Here is a 21,014-nt window from a genome sequence, read left to right on the forward strand (position 1 = left end):
ATATTAAGAACCAACTCTTAAATGCTTGTTTAAAAACAGTTTCTGGGTGATACTTACGTCAGCTTGTTCATGATATTAAAACAGCTTTTAAACATTCTCCCCAAACACAGGGTTAGGACTGAATGTGCAGAAGTGAGAGACTGAGTTGAACCAGGTTGTTCCAAAGGCCAGTGCGTTAGTCTTTGTACAAAGCTGGGATGTGAGTTTCTAACAAACCTGCTAGGCCTGTGCCAGCCAAGTACAAATGACACTTTCCTGAGCCAGTGGGAAGTCCACCCCTGGGACGAAGGGGAGCACAGAGCGATTGCTAGGGTCATCTCATGACCAGGACTCCATAGGCAAAGCACTAACAGTGCAGTCTGAGCTGCTCTGCCCATACCCTCTGCCTGGCTAGTATTGCCCCCGGTTTGGCCAGCTGTAGGATCCCTCCAGGAGGGCTAATTGTGCACCTATGGAGCAGCTGCAACTGCTCTTCCCACCAGCTGAAGAATTTTCATTAATAGCGTTCTGTAGCCTGAGCTACGCTGTCTCAGCCAGGGCTGAATCTACCCTGTCTCTCCCTGGCAGGACTGAAATAAACCCCAATGAATCACAGGAGCAGGCTACAGAAGCTCTGAAAAAGCCGTTTATTAACAAAGGGATGAAAAAATACATGGTTCTGTAGAAAGGACTTTAAGTAAATTAATTCCAAGTTTAAAAATATGTATTTAATTACAAGCTACATGTCTTTCTCAGAGACCTGAATTCTGGTAAACAAGGCCCCCTTTGTAGGTGGCCAAGCTATAGCTTGGGAGCTTACTGCAAATAGCCCATTCAGTTTCTATGAAGAAAAAAGTGCAGCCCAAAGCTCTGTGCCAGGAAATTCAAGCTTCTCCACGCACGGCAGCCACATTCTCCCTAAGCTGAAGCTATGAAGTAATGCGGGAAATAAATCGCTGTCACGGCTCCACTTGGAACAGAAATCTGCTATGGCTTCAGTATCAACACTACAGCCTGCCCTCTTCCCACAGCCAAGGTGCAGTCCTCTGAGCTCTCTGTATGTGGATCCTCCTTTGATGCTAATGATTAGTTGGACAGGAGTGTTTAACAGGCCCACAGTCTACAGCACGTGGCTTAACACAAGCCCTGTTCCTGCAGGCATTTCCTGCCACATGCAGCGCTTGCTTCCCTGAGCAGTTCAGCAAACACTAGGCCCCACAGTAAGTGCTCGCAGCATCGGACCCATGCTTTGTAACAGGCATGCATGTAACAGGGTGTGCACCAGCACTAGTGTCAAACCCTAGTGCAGAAGAAGCTGAAGGGAGAAGCCCCAAACGAGCATATTAAATTCATGGACATTCTGTATTTTCACATCAGTAACTGGTCAGCAAAAGGAGGACAAGGCTTGGAACATGAAAATGCATTTTTCCCTCACTGATGCTCTAGGGTTTAATTCTGCTATCAACACCTCCTGGGACGTGCTGAGCACAGTAGGAACTAAGGGGACTCACCCTTTTTTGGTGGTGGTTGTATCTGCCACCTGGCGAGGGACTGGGAAGACCTTAGTGCGACTTACGCTATGTCTACACTGCACACCTTACAACGGCGCAGCTGTGTCCCTAACACTGTGCCACTGTAGCTGCTCTCTGTGGCCAAGAGAGAGCTCTCCTAACGACAAAATAAAACCACCTCAAATGAGGGGCGCTAGCTTCATCAGCAGGAGAGTCTCCTGCCGACAAAGCGGTGTCCACCCGGGTGCTTTTTGTCGTTAAAACTTTTGTTGTTCAAGGCGGTGTTTTTTCACACCCCTGAGCAACAAAAGTTTTAATGAAAGTGCCAATGTAGACATAGCCTAAGAGAAAAGTGGGGGGGGGGTGTTCTAAAAATAGCCTTTAACAGAGTTTTATTTATTTTGTGTTGGCAGATGTTTTTACAGCTGAAATATACTGCATGTCTAAGTGTGCACCTCTCTGCTTCAGTAACCAGTGGCCCAGATGCATGAATCATTCCAGTTAGCTGATTTCTCTAGGAAGACATGGAAATGTCACTTCACCTCAGTGGGCAGAGAGCCATATCATTGACATGACATAGTCAGTGAGAAAAGCCCACCGAAAATAACAAATGCTAATATTTTTCTTTACAGTGTTTGAAAGTGTGTTGGGGGGAAAAAGGGAATAAATGGGGGTGGGAAAGAGGAGGGTGCTACGACCAAAAAGAGGTGAGTGTGGATTTAAAATAGAAAGAAAACCTTTTAATATTTTTACTTTGTGGAGATCTAAGATTGTTTTTACTAAAACCTCCACCACAGCTTGTTTCCTTCCTTCATCCCACCCAGCTTCGTGGGCAAGTTAGTAAATGGAGAATCCAACACACACATGTAGATATTCTGGGTTTTTTTTTTTTTTTTTTTTTTTAAATTATCTAGGAATGAAAATTTATTTAACTAAAGGAAAATTAAGGACCATTGACTAAGCTTTTGCACAGTGTCTAATACTTTTGGGTGCTTCAATGCTTGAGATGCATTAAAAAGGACATGATTTTCATAAAGTACTGCACACCTGGCCTCTGAGAATCAGGCTTCTTTAAGGCATCTCAGGTTGGCTCCCAAAATCACTAGTTCCTACTGAAAATCATTTTGCTTCTCACTAGTCTAGCTCAAGATTGTGGCTTGTCGTTCCAATCTCCTACCACCTCTCTCAATGTTTCTATTAATTCAGGTAGGACTGGCAGGGACGTCTTACATTCGTTAACGGTTTTTAGCACTTCCCTGTTGTTGGGAAAGAGATTTCTGCTCCACTCAATTAGTTTTTCAGTTCTACTTTCTCCATGCTGGAGCTAGCTCTTTGCTGTTGGTGCGCTGCTAGCAGCAGCGTGTCAGAGTCCAAGGCCAGAAGGGACCATTGTGATCATCTAGTCCAGGGGTTCTCAAACTTTTGTACTGGTGACCCTTTTCACACAGCAAGCCTCTGAGTGCGACCCCCCCTTATAAATTAAAAACACTTTTTTTATATATCTATTTCACACTATTCTAAATGCTGGAGGTGAAGCAGGGTTTGGGGGTTGAGGTTGACAGTTTGTGACCCCTTGAGGGGTCATGATCCCCAGTTTGAGAATCTCTGATCTAGTCTGACCTCTGGTACAACACAGGCCCTCGAACTTCCCCCAATATAATTCCTAGAGCAGATCTTTCAGAAAACTATCCAACCTTGATTTAAAAATCATCAGTAATAGAGAATCCACGCTGCTCCTGGGTAAATGGTTCCAAGGGCTAATTATTCTCATAAAAAATGTATACTGTGTAAGTCCAGTCTAAATTTGTCTAGTATCTGAAGCTAGAGGCCCATTCTTCAGGTTTATCTCTAAAATCTCCCAAAACTGAACACTGTAATTACAGGAGCTGTCTCGATGCAGATCACAACCTTCTAACAGCATGACAGGAGTGTTGCTGAGTATCTGGGGGAAGTGATGTGAACTCGCTCCACTAAGGAGTATTAAAAATAACCAAAGCCTAAAGTCCAAGATCCTGCTTTTCAGGAGTGCTGAGCGCCCACATCTCCATTGACAGTTGATGGGAAAATTAGACCTCCGGTACCAGGCAGGAATGAGTATCGGTGCTGAAGGCACCAGCAGAAAATACTTTGCATGGATGGGTTACAGTTCTGCTCAGGATTTCCATTTGCTCACAAGCTTTTCCTCAGTCCACTGGGGATATTGCTGTGAGCTTGTGGCTCTTCCATAAGATCTTGCACCCTTAATTGTACATATAAACAGCTATACAGAGACTTATTTACATAATACATAGACCTGCCGGGGGGTTGGTTTGATTACACTGACACAGCACTTTTGTACGGTGCTTAGACGATTTAATGTAGTTCTCTAAGGCACCGTCCCACTCAGCAAAAGTGTGGAGTAACAACACAGGCACCTTGCTGGAGGGGGAAGGGTAGAGTGTTCTGAAAAAGCCAGTTAATCAGACTCTTACATGCTGTGACGTCCCCAGTGCAGATGGATGCCTTGGTAACCCTGCAGTCTCCAAGTGCTGGATCAGTACTTGTAATACTGAGCTTGTCCAAACTGGAAAGAACACACTCAAAAGCAAATAATCCGCTCTTCATTTGCAAAGGCTTTGGCCTCTTCTTGGTTGATCAGGTTCCCATTTAAGCTAACGGGGGGGGGGGGGGGGGGGGGGAAAAAAAAAAAAAAAATTTTTTTTTTTTTTTCCCTTTTTTGTAATTTCATGTCTTCTGCTTTTTCAAGCTTTTGGAGTGGCAATCAAAGTTTCCTAGGCCTCTGTGTGCTACTCACTGGGCACAAACCCCAAATGGGGCTCCCCCCTAACTAGGTCACACTATAGTTCTGATGAGACCCGGGGGGCAAGATTTTTCAAAAAGTGGTGCCTAAATTAGTTTCTCTCTAGGCACCCTAATGTGCTGAGCACCCAACAGCTCCCACGTCAGTGACTCAGAGCTGGTTGGGTGCTCGGTGCTCTTGAGAACCCAAGCCCCTTATAATAGAGGTCGAAGGCTAACTTTAGGCAGCCAGCATTAGATGTTTTAGCTTTATGCTAGTCAAGGTGACTCTGCAGTTGGAGTAAGACAATCCCCTACTGCTTTGAACTGCCCAGAAGGTGAACAGTATGTTTGATTATATTATGGCAGTATGAAAAGAGGGATCCAGATGACTAAGGTTCCCCAGGTGCGGGAATCTTGTGTAACCAAATGAATAGAGACTTGTTCACACTTTCGCCCTCATTATTCCTTCTCCTCCTGAGCAGGGCAAAATATACTAAGGGCAACTTAATTTGCTGAGATGTTTCCTTCAGTGTTTTTTTTTACTAGTGCTATTGCTTTAGGTCAACATTTTCAATTGCTGCTGCCTAAAGTTATGCCCCTGTACATAAATAGCCTGGTTTTCAGAAGGGCTGAGCACTCAATCCTACCATCGCTCAGCACCTCTGAGAAACAAACCACTTTTATTTAGCAACCTAAATAGACTTGGGAACCTTCCTGTGGTTTGAAAATATTAGAGGGGGTGGGTGGGTGGGTGACTGCAGCCCTGTAACAGAAAACCTCCCCCATGCCTGCTGCAGTGGAACACAGGTGGTGACTGACAAGCTTTCAAAGCAGGAACATCGTGGCCTGGCACTTAAGAAAAATACATTTTGTTTAAAAAAAAAAAAAAAAATCTATGTTGTACACAATCAGGGCCTGAAAGCAGTAGCGCTAAAAATAGCCCAGTTCTACTGGCTATTCCACTCCTAGGAGCTGGCGGAAGGAACTGTCTTTGGCTTTGTGCCTCAAAACACAAGTGGCTTGTGATGCCTACCTAATCTAAAACAAGCAAATCTTGCAAAAAGTTAATCTCCTTGTAGCTTAGCACCTTGACTGTGCATGGAGTGCTGTCTGAAAAAAGAAAATCAAAGCACAAATTCTGTGAACCAAATTATTAATGTTAATTAAATGCAGCCATCACCTGCTTGTCTGGCTTTGGCTCCTTGGTAGCAGAAACATGATGAGAAGAAAGCTTGAAAATAATATTCAGCTCCAACAGAACTCAAGCTACAAAATTAGGCCGTAATTCATGAAACACTTATGCGTATACTTTGCTTTCTCCAGGAAAGCGATCAGATTGAAGCCAAAGGGACTGCTCACGTGAGCAAAGCAGAGTGTAAGTGTTGGAAGGAGCGGGTCCTTCAAAATCTGAATCCCACAGGCTGGAGATACAACATCCCCTCCTAAAAATTTGCTCTAAACCAGCGGTTCTCAACCAGGAGTCCGGGGCTCACTGGGGCTAAGGGCAGAAAGCACAAGCAACTTCGCTTTGCGGGACCCCGGGCAATTGCCCTGCTATCTACCCCGTAATGCCAGCCTTGGCTTTTAATCTACTGGATATGCAGAAAAACAGTTGTGGCACAAGTGGGCCGTGGAATTTTTATAGCATTTGGTTGGGGTGGGGGGGGGGGGGGGGGGGGGAGGGCCTCAGAAAGAAAAAGGTCGAGACCCCCTGCTCTAAATTCTGATTTACTGCAAGTGTCATATGGTCAAAGTATTTGAAAGGGAAGTGTTACAAAGCAACCCTCCGAAGAGTGGGATCTTACCAGATTTCTTTAATGGTTGTGTTCTCCTGGAGAGCTTCGCTGAGGTATTTGGCCCCTTTGGCTGTAATCTGATTCTGGATAAGCCTAAAAATAAAGCACCATGTCAAACAAACTGTTTAGCTCTGACTTGTAGCGTCCCCTCTCTTGCACACTCGGGATATTTGATGCAGAAATCAACAGTGGGAGGTAAGCTCTGCTTGATACTGATGAGCAGGGTTAACTGTTTGCCAAGAAGAGGTAGTTTCTGATTACCATCTGCATGGATGGCATGCCAGCGTCAGACAATCTCCCCACAGCTGTGCTGCTACCAGCAAAACCAAGAGTCTTAGAGCCTCTTGATTTTAAAGTGTTTGTGTGTGTGTTTCAGGGTTAGTGAGCTGAATTATGCAATTGATGACACATCTGCTGTCTGGTAAGTGGGAGCTGATTACTATCAGTGTGGAATTGTGAACACTGGATCTGTTGATACATTAAAAGTTCTTTACTCTGTTGCTTTAGTCCATCAATTATATTTTCTACTTAACAAGGACTCTTCATGGAGTAGCAGACCAATTCTGTGCATAAATCCTGGGGCAGGCAGGTGTTTTAGTGGTCACTATTTGCCATGTGAGCAATCCAAATGAAATTCTAAATGATAGTCTCTTGAGTATCAGGCCAGCAAGGATTGGGATCTCTTTGGAGACACTGCACCAAACAGCCCTAGTGTCAGCAAATGCAACTCCCAATGAAGTCAACAGGAGTTGCCACTGCTTATGCCAGGGATGAAATAAGGTCAATATATTCCCCCTCATGTGGGCCGGGGGGGGAAGTGTGCACCACGTATTGTTCACAGGTGACCCTTCCAGTAAATTAGTTATGAGCTACAGGTATTAATTCCAAATGGAGTTCTGTCTAGTCTATGGTTTTATTATGAAGAAACGTAGCTGCAGTAATATATAGGTAAGATGATCACTCACTAGACATAAACCACACTTGATATAAGAGTTGAAATTGAAAGATACAAAAGACATAAGAATAGAAACGGAGACAGCATGGGATCCTCATTAACTGCTCTAGAGTAGAACTGTTGTCTCAAATTCAAAAACTACCCCCTACTGAAATATTGTAAAAAGACTCAGCCGAGGCGAACACCACCCACCTTGTAGCTTGTCATGATATGCCACACACTCTATAAGCTCCTGGGATTGGCAGAGATTCAGGACTCAGCTAGAAAATCAAATTAATTCTCAAAAATCTCTCTCAGTGGGGAGAAAAGGAAGAATTGCCTTGAAGAACTTTCTGAACTTGGCCAACAAATTGAAATGTTGAGAGTGCTTTCAGCTACTGGAAGAATATTTGGCTCAGTCTCAAGTACAAATATCTACCCTGATCAATTTGCCATTTCAAAGCATCAGGTAGCTTAACCAAGAAAGCCAGGATATAAACTTGTCCACTGGCAGCAGCACCCATGCTTTACTGAGCCACTGGGCCAGCTCTGGCCCAAAGGGTGCTGTGCTCCCACTATTTTAAGGCAGATTTATAATAAACTATGGCCAAAATGTTCAAATGTAGTTGCTTAAAAGCTAAGCACCCTAAATCAAGGCCCCTTTTTGCTTTCAGAGGTGCTTATTGCCCAGAGCGTCCACTCTTTGCAATAGGTGCTCAGGATGTTTACCGAGGCATCTAAATGCAGATTCAGGTGCCCAACTTTATGCAAGTTTTTTCAAAAGTTTAAAACAAAAAAAGCAAAGCAGCAGCTCCGTTTCACTTGTCACGACCACGTCCAGGCATGGCAGAGATGGCTCGCTGGGACCTGCATAGACTTGGAAGTTGAAGTTTTTATGTGATGGCTGACAAAGAGCCACGCTGGTCTAAATGTAATTAACTCACCATAAATGCGCTAGCTTCTTGTTGACTCTCAGCATCTCTGCAAATCTCTCTGCAGCTTCGTCATCTATCGCATTTTTAGTCAACCTAATTAGGAGAGAGTGTCTGTTCAGAAACTCTGTTTCACATTTTGACATTTGCTACTCAATTATTTAAGTGCTGACAGTGCACTCAGCTTTGGACAAGCCACAAACAGTTCCGAAGACTGGACACAACCCCCCCCCTAGACAGAAGATAGGAACAGCAAAGAGACTGCCTACTTGATTTTTATTAACAATGGGGTGGTGACACGGGTTAGGTGTGGGCCTTGCAGAATGGGACAGGGATGTGTATGAGTGGGTAGATACAATGCACTAGAAGACACGGACAGGTCCAGACATGGGAGTAGCATTGGAGAAGCCATGAAGGCTGTGGGAACAAACAAACAAAAAAAAACTTGTCTCACATAACAAAAGTGATAGGAGACGAGACTCAGGTCTACACTTAAAAAGCTGCAGTGGCACAGTTGCACTGCTGTAGCACTCCACTGAAGACACTATTATGCCAGCAGGAGGGCAGTTAATCCATCACCATGAGAGGCGGTAGCTATGTCAACACAAGAAGCCCTCCCGTCAACACAGCGCTACCTGCACTTGGGGTTAGGTTGGTGTAACGATATTGCTCAGGGGTGTGGATTTTTCACAGCCCTGAGCAACGCAGTTATACTGATGAAAGTTTGAAGTGTAGACCTAGCCTAAAGATACATCTATACTTCAAGCTGGGGAAGTGATTCCCAGCTCGAGGAGACATTCCTGCGCCGGTTAGATAAGAGCTAGCACTCCAACGCAGCTCTGGAAAAGACCTGTCATAAAGAACCCATAATCGTCCTTTACCTTCACACCCATTCTAAAGTGAAATGTTTACTTTCTCATTGGGAAATAACGATAAGTTGCAGCTTTCCTTTGCAACCCATTAACAATGAGTAAGAGGGCAGATATTTCCATAGAATGAACGGATACTGATTACCAAAATATTTTCACGGTGTTGTTGTGCTTCAAAGCTTCGGCAATGCTTTTGCCTCCCTCTGGCGTGATGCCATTGAATGCAAGACTGGGAAATGAGAGAGGAATATATAAGAATAGCCAACATCTCCATTTTACAAAAAGCCTGAATTGTCTTTTAATCAATCCTAATACATAGCATAGAGAGAGTGATTTACATGCTCAAAGGGCTCTACAAACTGTAACTAATTAAGACTTTACAAGCGGAAGCATTTTAACTACATGCTTCTGTTACTGTCGTACAGTCTGGGTCCAACTCTCCCCTCAGTTACACAGGTCACAAGGTTTGGCATCAGAGAGTTGTACTTATGGGACTGACAGCAGAATTGTGACTGGTGGCTTTGAGTGCCAGGGCGGAAAATGTTTTTGGCACTAGTGCCATCCCCACCAGTAGCTAATCCAAAAAAAAAAAAAAAAAAAAAACCCCCCACCCCCCGGGACCCCCCCCCCCCCAAAGCCCCCAGTCCCTCCCGGACTCCATGACCTTCCAGGACTTCTGCAGCAGCTGGTGCATCTGGCCCGGGGCCACCTGAGCAGCTCGGGCAGCCCCTGGGCCAGCTGCACCGGCCACTGCTGGGACCACACTGCTCGCCTCCCCCAGCACCAGTGAGGGTCCCGGGCCACGCGCCGCCACTCCCCCAGCTGCAGCAGGGGTCCCAGGCCACATGCCACCCTCTCCTCCCCCAGCACCAGGGCCGCCCTCCCACCCCAGAGCACCTGCAGTGCTCCCAGGCCGTCCAATACCCCAGAGCCCCCAAGATTTAGTCGGGTTTATAGTACAAGTCATGGACAGGTCACGAGCCGTGAATTTTTGTTTACTGCCTGTGACCTGTCCATGACTTTTACTAAAAATACCCGTGACTAAAACGTAGCCTTAATCATACATACACACAGTTTTCAGTGCAGACTATAGGGTTTTTAAATCTTTCCCTCTATCTTCAGCTAGACATTGGTAAGAGTATCTGCCTAATACTAAGCTCCAAGTTTCAGGTCTTTAAAAAGCAGCTTTTCTAAGTCCCTCTAGAAGCCAAACATGAGCTGGCAGTATTGCAGGGATGACTAGTGAGATTAGGCCTTGTGCTAGCTAGCTGCCCAGGACTGGGCAACCACTTACTGTATATACTCAATCATAAGCCGGTTCGTTCATAAGCCGACCCCCCCCAAGATGGGTAAGTAAAAATGGAAAATTTTTATGACCCATTCATAAGCCAACCCTATAATTCAGGGGTCAGCAAACTTTGGCTCCCAGGCCATCAGGATAAGCTGCTGGTGGGCCGAGATGGTTTGTTTACCTCGAGCATTCGCAGGCACGGAGGTAAACATAAGTAAACAAAGGTTCCCGGCACGCCAGCCGCTTACCCTGACAGGCCGGGACAGTAACTGGTGGGGAAATGTTTTTTGGGGGGGAGAAGCTGGGAGTCAGGGGAGTAACCCCTGTGACCACCCCCCGCGTGACCCCACCCCTGGCCCGGGACCCCCACACTCTCCCCATCCCATCTCTTCCCACCTTATCTGGGGAGGGCCAGGGGAGGATGTCTCTGACCTGGCTGGAGCTGCTCTGGCAGGCTGGGCAGCACGGCCGCAGCTTGCTCCGGCGGGCCAGACCGGGCGGTGTGGCTGCAGCATGTTCCAGCGGGCTGGGCCGGGCAGCACGGCTGCAGCGTGCTCCGGCGGGCTGGGCGGCACGGGTGGAGCCTGCTCTGGGGGGTGGGGCCGAGCGGCGCGGCTGCAGCCTGCCAGCCCTGGAGCTGCAGCTGCTTCGGAGGCTGGGGGAAGAGCAGCGTGGCCAGAAGCGGAGAGACTCTGGCCCCGCCTCTTCCCTTCTGGCTTTGCTGGCTGTGCTGCCTCTCCTTGCTCCCTCTGTTGGGGGAAGGGCTGTGTCCCACCTCTCCCTATCCATACCTGTTTATAAGCCGACCCCCTTCTCTGGTGCTTCCCTTTTTTACTAAAAAATTCGGCTTATGAACGAGTGTATACGGTAATTCTCATACGAGTGTTCAAAATAGGGCAGTTGGGGGATGTAAGTGCACAAAGGCTTTGTGTTTGCCTGCTGCACAGGAGTGAATTTCACCCACTATTTTCATTGGATACCAATGAAGCCCAAATTCAAATCAGTCACATGTATACATTTTACATCAGATATAGTAAACTGAATTCATACAGTTAACACAGCGGGGGGGCGGGTGTGGTTCTTGGAGCGGAGAACCAGGAGAATTTACTAACTACCCACATTTCCAACTGATCCTCCACAACTTATTCCTTGGAAACAAACACAACCATAGGCGCAGACTAATGTGCCTGGGGGGTGCTCCCCCCATCCCCATTCCCACTCTGTCCCTTCTGCCAAGGCCCCACCCCCATCCTGCCTCTTCCTGCCCCCTCCCTGAAGCATGCCCTGCCCTCGCTCCTCCCCCTTCTCACCCCCCAGCACTTCCTGCACGCCGTAGAACAGCTGATCGCAGTGAGCGGGAGGCACTGGGAGGGAGGGAGGGAGGGAGGGAGGCGCTGACTGGCAGGGCCGCCAGCAGGCAGGAGATGCTGGGGGGGAGGAGGCGGTGCTGATAGGAGGGCTGCCGGTGAGTGCTCTGCACCCATCATTTTTTTCCATGGGTGCTCCAGCCCTGGTTGCACATGGGCATAGAGGGGAAGAACACCACCATGCAAAGTCAGACCTTCCAGTTGATTCCTAATTGCCAGCAGCCAAGACTCTGAACTAGCCATGAGCATGCTAGGCTCTGACACTCAATGAAATGAAAGGACAAGCCTGGGAGAACAAATACAAGATCATATTACTTTACACAGCATTTAGGGCCTGAGCCAAAGTCCTCTGAAATCAACGGGAGTCTTTCCATGGACGTACTGGGCTTTGGACCAGGCCCATGGACAACCTATGGAATTTGTTCCTGTACAGGCACAAGCTAAGCTCTATAAGGCAGGCTTAAACCTATGCAAGAGGAGCCAAACACACAAGTGTCACTGGTTGATTTTCTTCTTATTGGGTGCAGAGCTTGCCAAGCCTATTTGCAGAAGCTTCATCAGCCAAGCGCCAGAGGCTTCTGATCACCATCAAATCTGGTCAGAGGGTAGTTGTCAGTGATGTGTGACATTGTGTGCATGGGCCACAACCACACGTGGGACCCCCTCGTTAGCCCTACGTGTAAAGGCTGGATGCAAACTGACCCTTGACTGTTCAAAACAGGTTCAAAAGGGTCCATGAACGGTGTGACAAGTCAAAGCCAGGGACGTGCATGGATGGGTCAGTTATAAGAATCGCTGATGATGCTGCATTTGGCTGATGACAATCCGTCGACACTTATCTCCAGTACTCTCAGGGCTAGCCCGATGGCTCAAACACTGGGGGGAGGCATTACATCAGGAATGTCAGCTGGCAAATGACTGAGGGCACGTCTTCACTACCTGCCGGATCGGCGGGGAGCAATCGATCTATTGGGGATCAACTTATCGCGTCTAGTGAAGACACGATAAAATCGATCCCCGATGGCTCTGCCGTCGACTCCGGAAATCCACCACAGCAAGAAGCGGAAGCGGAGTCGACGGCGGCGCGGCAGCAGTTGACTTGCCGCCGTCCTCACAGCCAGGTAAGTCGACCTAAAATACGCCACTTCAGCTACGCTATTCACGTAGCTGAAGTTGCGTATCTTAGGTCGACCCCCCGCTGTAGTGTAGACCTAGCCTAACTAAACCAACGTAAGTTAGACCAGTGTAACTTCTGTGTGTAGACAAACCCTGAAGCAGCAATTATTGGTTGCTGCCAGAGGCAGGATTCCAAACTAAAGGTCTGGCCTGATAAGGTGATTCTTATGTTCCAATGATGTGCAAGCAACCACACTTCTTCATTAAAGTCCATGATGATTAGTGGTTAGTCTAGTTAAGAGCCTGAATTCTGAAAGGGGCCGAGCACCTGGAATTCCGACTGACCACAGTGGAAACTGCAGATACTCAGCACTTGTGATGACTGGACCTAAGTAAAAGGATGACTTGCTAAAAGATTGAAATTATTTTAGGGCTATCTTCATCCACCCTTAAACTTTGAATAAACCCACCATTGACACTAATGGGTATTCAATAGATGAAACAAAATTAAAGTACTCTAGGTTCAGAATGTAAATTCTTAATTTAAGAACTGTAAATTAAGAATGATTATATAGAGAGCATACTGATCAAATTTGTAAATGACACAAAGCTAAGGGGGAGTTGCCAAAACATTGGAGGATAGAGCTAGAATTCAGAGGGATCTTGATAAATTGGAGAACTAGGCTATAGACAACAAGTTGAAATTCAACAAAGACGAATATAAGGTGCTACACTTAGGGAAGAAAAACCCAAAGCACAAATACAGAACGGGGGATAACTAGCTTGGCAGCAGCACTGCTGAGAAGGATCTGGGAGTTGTGGTGGATCACAACCTCGACATGAGTCAGCAGTGTGATGCTGTTGCAGAAAAAGCAAATGCAATTTTAGACTATATTAACAGAGGCATAGCATACAAGTCATAGCAGGTGATAGTACTACTCTACTCAGGGCTGGTTAGGCCTCAGCTGGAGTATTGTGTCCAATTTTGGTCACCAATGTATAGAAAGGATGTAGAGAAACTGGAAAGGATCCAGAGGCCAGTGACAAAGATGATCAAAGGGATGGAATACAAGCCATATGAGCAAAGGCTGAAGGAACTGAGTATGTTTAGTTTGGAAAAGAGGAGATTAAAGGATGACAGGATAGCGGTCTTCAAATACTTGAAAGATGGAGAAAAGTTGTTCTCTCTTGCCAGAGAGGGCAGGACGTGGGGCAATGGGTTCAAATTACAGCACAGCAGATTTGGATTAAATCTCAGGAAAAACTTCCTAACTGTAAGAACAGCAGGACAATGGAACAGACTGACTCAAGAGGTTGTGGAAGCTCCTTCACTGGAGGTTTTCAAAAGGAGGCTGGATCGCCATCTGTCTTGGATGGTTTAGACACAACAAATCCTGCATCTTGGCAGGAGGTTAGACTAAATGAGCCTTGTGGTCCCCTCTAACCCTATGGCTCCAAGAATGAGGCAGGTGCAATGGCAGAATCCATACTGCACATGCACACACAATGACTGGAGCTTGCCAGTGCACATCATCATTTTTGCTTCTGTAAGCACTAAATTCATGAACAAATTTGTTCCAGAGCAAGAGTGCCAGGCAAGCATAACCCAGCTTAATGCTGGCTCAAGGTGTATCACACTTGAGATAACACTTCTAGAGGAATTCTGCAGTGAGGAGAAGGTGGCTCTCTTAGGTAGCTTTTATATTTGAACAAAAATCTAGGTCACTGCAGCTGTTCATCATTTCGTTTTGTTTCAGGCAGTCATCTGCCCAGAGAAAACAGGGCAGACCTAGCAGCAGTGAGCTCTCCAGAGATCCAGAATGTCTTAACCACACTCCCTGGTTTTTTACTGAAGAAACTAGTGAAGTGCACCATCTTGTGGGGAAAGCAAGCAAGGATATTTGCTCTTTCAAGAGAGGGTCATGGAGTTTAGTGTACCTGTGAGACAAAACGAAAGTAACTGAGCCAAAAAAAAAAAAAAAAAAAGGGGGGGGGGGGGGGGCGGAGGAGAGCATGCATTGAAACTGGGAAGTGGCCATGAAAATTATTTTAAAATTCACAGCAAGAATTGAAAACATTAAAGCAAATAGGTATGAGTTGAAGTGATGAGATTTATAATTCTAGCTTCTCCTCATACCACATTGCCAACTTCAAATATTTTAGTGCTTTCAGATACTAGTTTCAAGCTTAGATACTGAACTTCATTACCAACACTGTCTCATGGATCACTATTATTTATAGTGGTAGCCCTGTTGTGCCAACACTTAATCAAGACATGATCCCTGCCCTGTAGAGTTTACAGTCTAAGGCTATGTCTACACTAGCACTTCTGTCGGTAAAACATACATCACTCAGGGGTGTGAAAAAACACCCGCCTGACCAACATAAGTCACCCCGACAGAAACACCGGTGTGGACACTCTCCCACCGACATAGCTACCACTGCTCGTTGGGGACGGTTTAAGTATGTCAATGGGAGAGCTCTCCCATCAGCATAGAGCGGCTACACGGGAGATCTTACAGCGGCGCAGCTGTGCCACTGAAAGGTCTCTAGTATAGATATAGCCTAAGAAATAGTACAGAAGCTGCTTGTTTCTCCTCAAGAGAGCACACTTTACTAGTATGCAGCGCACCAGAGGCCTATTTCTCCATCACCCTGCGACCTGTGCAGTCATTTGCAGCATTACAAAGTAGGTGCCAAGTGCTACCAAATGAGAATGGTAAATGGGTTTACAGGACCATTGATGGTGCAAGGGAGCAGAGAAGCAGGCCCTAGGCTGTAACTTGGAGCATTACAAAAAGAGAAAATGACAGACATACAAATGACAACCTGTGTTGTGACTGAAAATCCCACCTGATCCCAGACCTCAGGCTAGCCTCTTGTTTGACTCAGGGACCTGTTAGCCTACAGAGGAAAGGCTGCATTACCAAACGGATTTCTCACACAAAGCCTCTCCAAATCAGCTCTGATTTCAAAGCCCGTTAGAAAGGCAGGTGTTCTGTAAAGCCAATTTATTACCTCACATTCGTTAAGGTGGGGTGATTCCTCAGTGCCTCAGCAAATGCCTTCGCTCCTTCATCTCCAACCTGGTTACCCCACATCCTGGCAAGGAAAGAAAACAGAGAGAAATAAGGAACAAGGATCTAGTGCCACCCTTATCACATTTCCCCCCTCCCCAGTGACCTTGTACTACTGACCAGGGTTCCAAGCCTGTGAGGGACTCGGCCCCCCTCACTCCCATTGATCCTTGCAGGTTCCATTCCCAGCCGCTTGCAGGACTGAGCACTGAAGGTTCAATTCTGCTGTAAAGGCACAGCCCAGAGGGAGCACTGGGAGATAGTTTGCCTCAGTGGGAGTGTCTTTTGGACTGTGCTGGGGAGCCACCTGCAGCTACACCTCTTTAGGGGATACTTTCTCATGCACGCTGATCCTGCTCTGAGCTGGTGGGGGTGGAGGGACCATCGTCCTGTCTCTTCCCTGCCCCCTTTGGGGTGCTTAGCGCAGTCTCTCTGTTACCCTGCATGCAGAGACTGTCACTGTACTTGGCCTTTGCCCAACCCACGCAGGATATGTGTTGGGGAAGAAGCTCCTTGTGCCCACCCCAGCCCCACGCCAGTGCAAGGGCCGGGCCCCGAATGGAGGTGGATACTAAACCAGCCCCGTAGGCTCTCCGTCCTCAGTAACGTGTGAAAATAAAATGGTGATAATTCTCTTATCACCACACCAGGCCAGAGGAGTTGTTGGCATCTCAATAGCAGACTGCCACCAGGGCGACTAAAATCTCAGGGAACCTCCGTTGGCAGCCTGCTCTTGAGATGACAACTCCTCTCGTGGCTGGGCCAAAACCCCGCGGTCACAATGCCTAGAGCAGGGAGCTGGGCCCAGCCCCGTGGAACGGAAGCTGCTGCAGTGGGGTGAGTGCAGAGGGGGCTCGCTCTCCATCCCCTCCCCCACTCTGGGGCCTCCCCTCCGCACCAGGCTGGGGTGGAGGGTGCTGCTGCAGGTGGTCGATGCCCCCTGGGCAGGTCAAGGAGGAGGCAGCTGTGGCAAAAGACACTGGCCTATGATTTTGGGCCCTCCATGTGAATTTAGGCCACAGGCACATGCCTAGTTTAGCTATATATTAATCAGGCCCTGGGCCTCTGGAAGCTGCTATTCCTACACTCAGTAGGCCAGTTCTTCAGCTGCTGCAAACTGTCACAGCTCCTTTGCCAGCCCCAGCTGAGGTCATGTTTCGACTCCCGCCAGGCGGTAACTCATTTTACTTACCCAATGTCATACATCGTTTTGCTTCTCTGGATAGCAAGGGCAAGACATTTCCCTCCTTCAGTGGTTATCTTGTTTGCTCCTATTCTGCATAAAAATATATTCACTGTTAAGATGCAACTCTTAAAAAAACCAACTCATCTATACATCTATATTTGAACCCCAGCTTAGACACTGACCCTAGCAGCCAACTCCTATGGTAGATAATGATGGAGGTCAATTACGGCTACTGCAAATTTCCATGGACTAAAATGTTGTACACATTTAAGCTTTTGGTTACAAGGTATCAGACCAAAAGTAATCATTTTAGGCTGCAAAATTTAGGCCTGAGGCTGCACAACAAGTTAGCAGCAGAGCCATGACTAGAATTCAAGAGTTCTTGGCTCCCAGTACGGTGTTCTCTCCACTAGCTCACATTGCTTCTGTTGCTTCTTTTCACTTTCTATGGTAAAAAAAAATTAAGTGACAAGTTAACATGACTTAACCTTAGGATGAAAACTGGCATTGTGTATGGCTAGGCATTCTAACTTTGCGCAAGTTCCCTGTAAACAATGGTAATGGTTCACCATTTGACTTTTGGTAATTCCTTCATTGAAATGCAATACTGAAATACATTCCTTCCTTTTACTTATGAAAAGGTCAGGCCTACACAAACCTGAAATTAGTTACCATGAGGGAAATGTATCCTTATGCAGAGGCCCCAGCACAAGGTTTCTGAGCTTCTAAAGTCCCTCTCCAGTACTCAAAATAGGTCGTAAGTAGAGTATAGGTCTTGTGCTGACCCTTTGCATCAGGGTGAATGCATCCCACTGTGCAAAGCAGTCTTTAGTAAAGATTAAGCATTAAAGGAATGCATGCAAAGCAATCATTGTCAGAGTATTATAAGGAAGTACATAACTTTGAAAACCTCCTTTTGTTCAATCTGCATGTGTTTTCTTTTACTCAAGTAAGAAACTTTTCTCTTTCTCCCTTTAAAGTTGATGTACCCTAAATAGGGTACCATGGAACATAATAAGGAAAAATCCTGGACATACTTAACATATGTGAGGCTTGAACATTCTTCAATGAGTCTTGCAACGTATTTTGCTCCAACATCAGTAATTTGGTTGTTGTATAAGCTTAAAGAAAAATCACATTGGTAAAAACAGATTATTTCTGCTGTTACCTGAATATATACAACCTGGATGTTTTTGATACACACAGAGTATCTGTCTTTATGAGGGTCCTGTACAAAGATTTAAATATTTCTTTTTAGTGATGAGGATAATAATTTAATAAAGAGCTATAAAATTTAAGACCAGACTGGGATTTATTTGAAGGAAGGTGTTTATATTTATATATATATATATATATATATATATATATATATAAAAAGAAATGTAAATGATCTCTTCCAGCAAACCCAGCTTCCATTTTTTGGTGCCAATATGAAAATACTTTTACATAAAAGTTATGAAACCAGTAACCATGCAAAATATGTGCTCGTTCTTTTATTAGATTCATGAAAGCTCTCTGAAATACATCCTGTTCCTTTCATTGCAAGGTCGGATTACTGAGTAGGTACACTGGGAATAGGGCATTGGTGGGAGGAAGCAATTCTTGGGACTTAAATTCACTTTTCATAAAGTAATTTTTATGCCACTATTTAACCAAAAATAGCGAGTAAAGGCTAACAAGCCCACCACCCCAAACTTGACAGAAAACTGATTTTCTTTTAGGTCTTTAAGGAAATCGCTGCTTCCTGCATGGGTAAGTGTGGTTATACAAAAGGATCCAATAAACATGACCCCTTGAAAGATGACCCTTCCACTCCCCTTCTCTCTTGTAAGCTATATTTACTTTGTATAGAAGAAAGAAATGACTTAACTAGAGGTGGATAAAGACAAAGGAGGTCAGGTACTAGCTGCAAAACTGAACATACCTGATCAGCATTACAACATGAGCAAGCTTTGCCCTTTGTAGGAATCCATCCTGTGATCAAGGATAGGAGAAGAACTGCTGTATGGGGGACTGGCTGTCCCTCTCCTGCTGTGCTGTCAAACGGACACCTGCATCACATCTCACTACACTATGACATAAAACGGTGCCTTACAAAACCTGCCATGGTCAGGTTCAGTAAACTGAGCGTATGTCTACACTGTGATAAAAGACCCGTGGGCACAGTCGTGGCTGGCCTGGGTCAGCTGACTCAGGCTGCAGGGCTATAAAATTGCAGTATAAACATTCAAGCTCAGGTGGTGCCCTGCCACCCTAAGACAGCTGACCCGGCCAGCCCCAGGTCTTTTACTGCAATGTAGACATACCTTAAAAGGTTTCCATCCTGTCCTTGCTAGTGCTGACTATTAGCCTTGAGGGATCATTCAGGATGAAAGGTGCTGTAATGTAACATTATCTCTTGCGCTGTTCCGAACTCATACATACCCCAGGGAAGTCACAATTTTGTACTTGGAGAGCTCATCGTATAGTACTCTTACTCCATGATCTGTGATCTGATTAACACTCAGCCTAAAAGAAGAAAGAAGGGAATCGATGGCTGATTAGTCAGATTATGAAGGGTTCACTGGCCACAGGCTATTCTATGGCCTCCTCTTCATGGATTGCTGCAGATCTACACATCTTCCTCTGACATTTTAACAGCCCATCAGACCTTAATAGATGAAAGCCATTAACAGAAATGTGAATTCAGTTTTTAAACTTGCACTTTAAAAAAATAGAGCTTCCAGCTAATGCTCTGTATGCGGTACATGGAATTAAAAACAAAAAAATTCAGTAGATCAACAGACCAAAGATAGATCCCCGTTTTCCCACAGTTTATTGTAATTACGGGAGATGCTCTACTTGGCATCCCCGCAACAATACCTATCCCAGCAAAACCCAGCTCCTCAATGGGCCACCAGTCATCTAATCATCCCTGCCCATACTCAGTGAAAGGCTAGAAAACAGGCGAGTATAGAAGCATGTTCTGAAGGCCATGACATATATGCACTAGTGAACTGTGGTCAAAACACAGAATTTCCATCCCATAGGAAATTTCTTTTGTGCCCTGTATTGGGACAAAAAGTCAAAAAAACTGAATTTTTTTCATGAAACAAAATACTCCAAAATATTTTGTTTCAGAAAAATTAGAACATTTTATTTCAAACTTTATTATTTTGTTTTTTATATTATAATTTAAAATACAGGAGTTGAAGGGATAAAAATGAATAGTTTAGACATTTTTCTGTTAAATGTTATCAAAATCAACATGTTCCCGTGAAACATTTCTATTTCAAGAAATCAGCATTTTCCGACATAAACTGATCCAGTGGAAAATTTTTGACCAGTGCCATTTCTGGACCAAGCTCCAATGCTAAGGATTGGTCTACACAGCTGCGCACTGCAGACCCTAGGGGTGTGAACTGTACAGCACACTAACATGTTCTGCGGTAACTGCCCCATGCAGATCCTGCTGGCATGAATTAAAAGGTAATGAGAAGCAGGTAGATTTTTGTTCACGCCAGCAGGGTCTGCACAGGGCGGTTACAGCACAACCTGTTTGCATGCTATGCAATTCACAACCCCAGAGTCCGCACTGTGCTGCCATGCAGACAATCCCTGAGAACGCCCTGTCGCCAAGCCACTCCTGCTTATTCCAGGAGGTTGGTAGCTTGCCCACTCAGATGCATTGATTGGTAGAGGGAATCTGGCTCAACTTCTACCGATCAGAGGAGTCTGCTTCTTTTCAAATGACTCACTGTGAAATTAGGTTTGGGTTGTTACAAATGTCATTTTCTGTTCTCTAGGAATTACCAAATGGAAACGACAGTCCTCATGCCAGGATGAGCCATGTTAACACAAAAGGCACACTGCTCTGATCAGCAGTTGCTTTGAATGGCAGATTTCTCCCACTGCCATATTTTAAAGCCAGGACTGGCTCTAGCAAATTTTCATGTAAGGGAAGTACTACCAGCAAGTACTTCTCCTTCCCTGCTCCCCCCTCCACGCCACCCCACCCTCAGTGCTTTCTCACAGAACCTGGCCCACTTTCAAGACATAATCTGAGATGGACCCAAATCAAGACCACAGACCTAAACACCCCAAACTTCTGGTGGTATTTTTTGCAATCTGGATTCAAAATTCACACAGCTGGTCCTTATTGCTATTCTACCTTCCACACACACCCCCCCCCCACC

At 45.8% G+C, this 21,014-nt stretch overlaps 1 protein-coding gene across 1 annotated transcript in view; it reads right to left on the bottom strand.

Moving 5' to 3' along the window:
* Positions 1–3,715: 3,715 nt before the first annotated feature.
* Positions 3,716–21,014, bottom strand: part of NOD1 (nucleotide binding oligomerization domain containing 1) — a 50,971-nt gene continuing 33,672 nt past the window's right edge. The window contains exons 5-12 of the mRNA XM_026649358.2: positions 19,264–19,347; positions 17,877–17,960; positions 16,846–16,929; positions 15,595–15,678; positions 8,948–9,031; positions 7,946–8,029; positions 6,077–6,160; positions 3,716–4,141 (exon numbers count right to left, since the gene is read on the bottom strand). Of these exons, the coding sequence (XP_026505143.1) occupies positions 4,069–4,141; positions 6,077–6,160; positions 7,946–8,029; positions 8,948–9,031; positions 15,595–15,678; positions 16,846–16,929; positions 17,877–17,960; positions 19,264–19,347 (661 nt within the window). The 3' untranslated portion in view covers positions 3,716–4,068. The remainder of the gene's footprint in view (positions 4,142–6,076; positions 6,161–7,945; positions 8,030–8,947; positions 9,032–15,594; positions 15,679–16,845; positions 16,930–17,876; positions 17,961–19,263; positions 19,348–21,014) is intronic.

Source organism: Terrapene carolina, unplaced genomic scaffold (assembly GCF_002925995.2).
Source record: "Terrapene carolina triunguis isolate 2854851 unplaced genomic scaffold, T_m_triunguis-2.0 Scaffold84, whole genome shotgun sequence".
Taxonomy (NCBI): domain Eukaryota; kingdom Metazoa; phylum Chordata; order Testudines; family Emydidae; genus Terrapene; species Terrapene triunguis.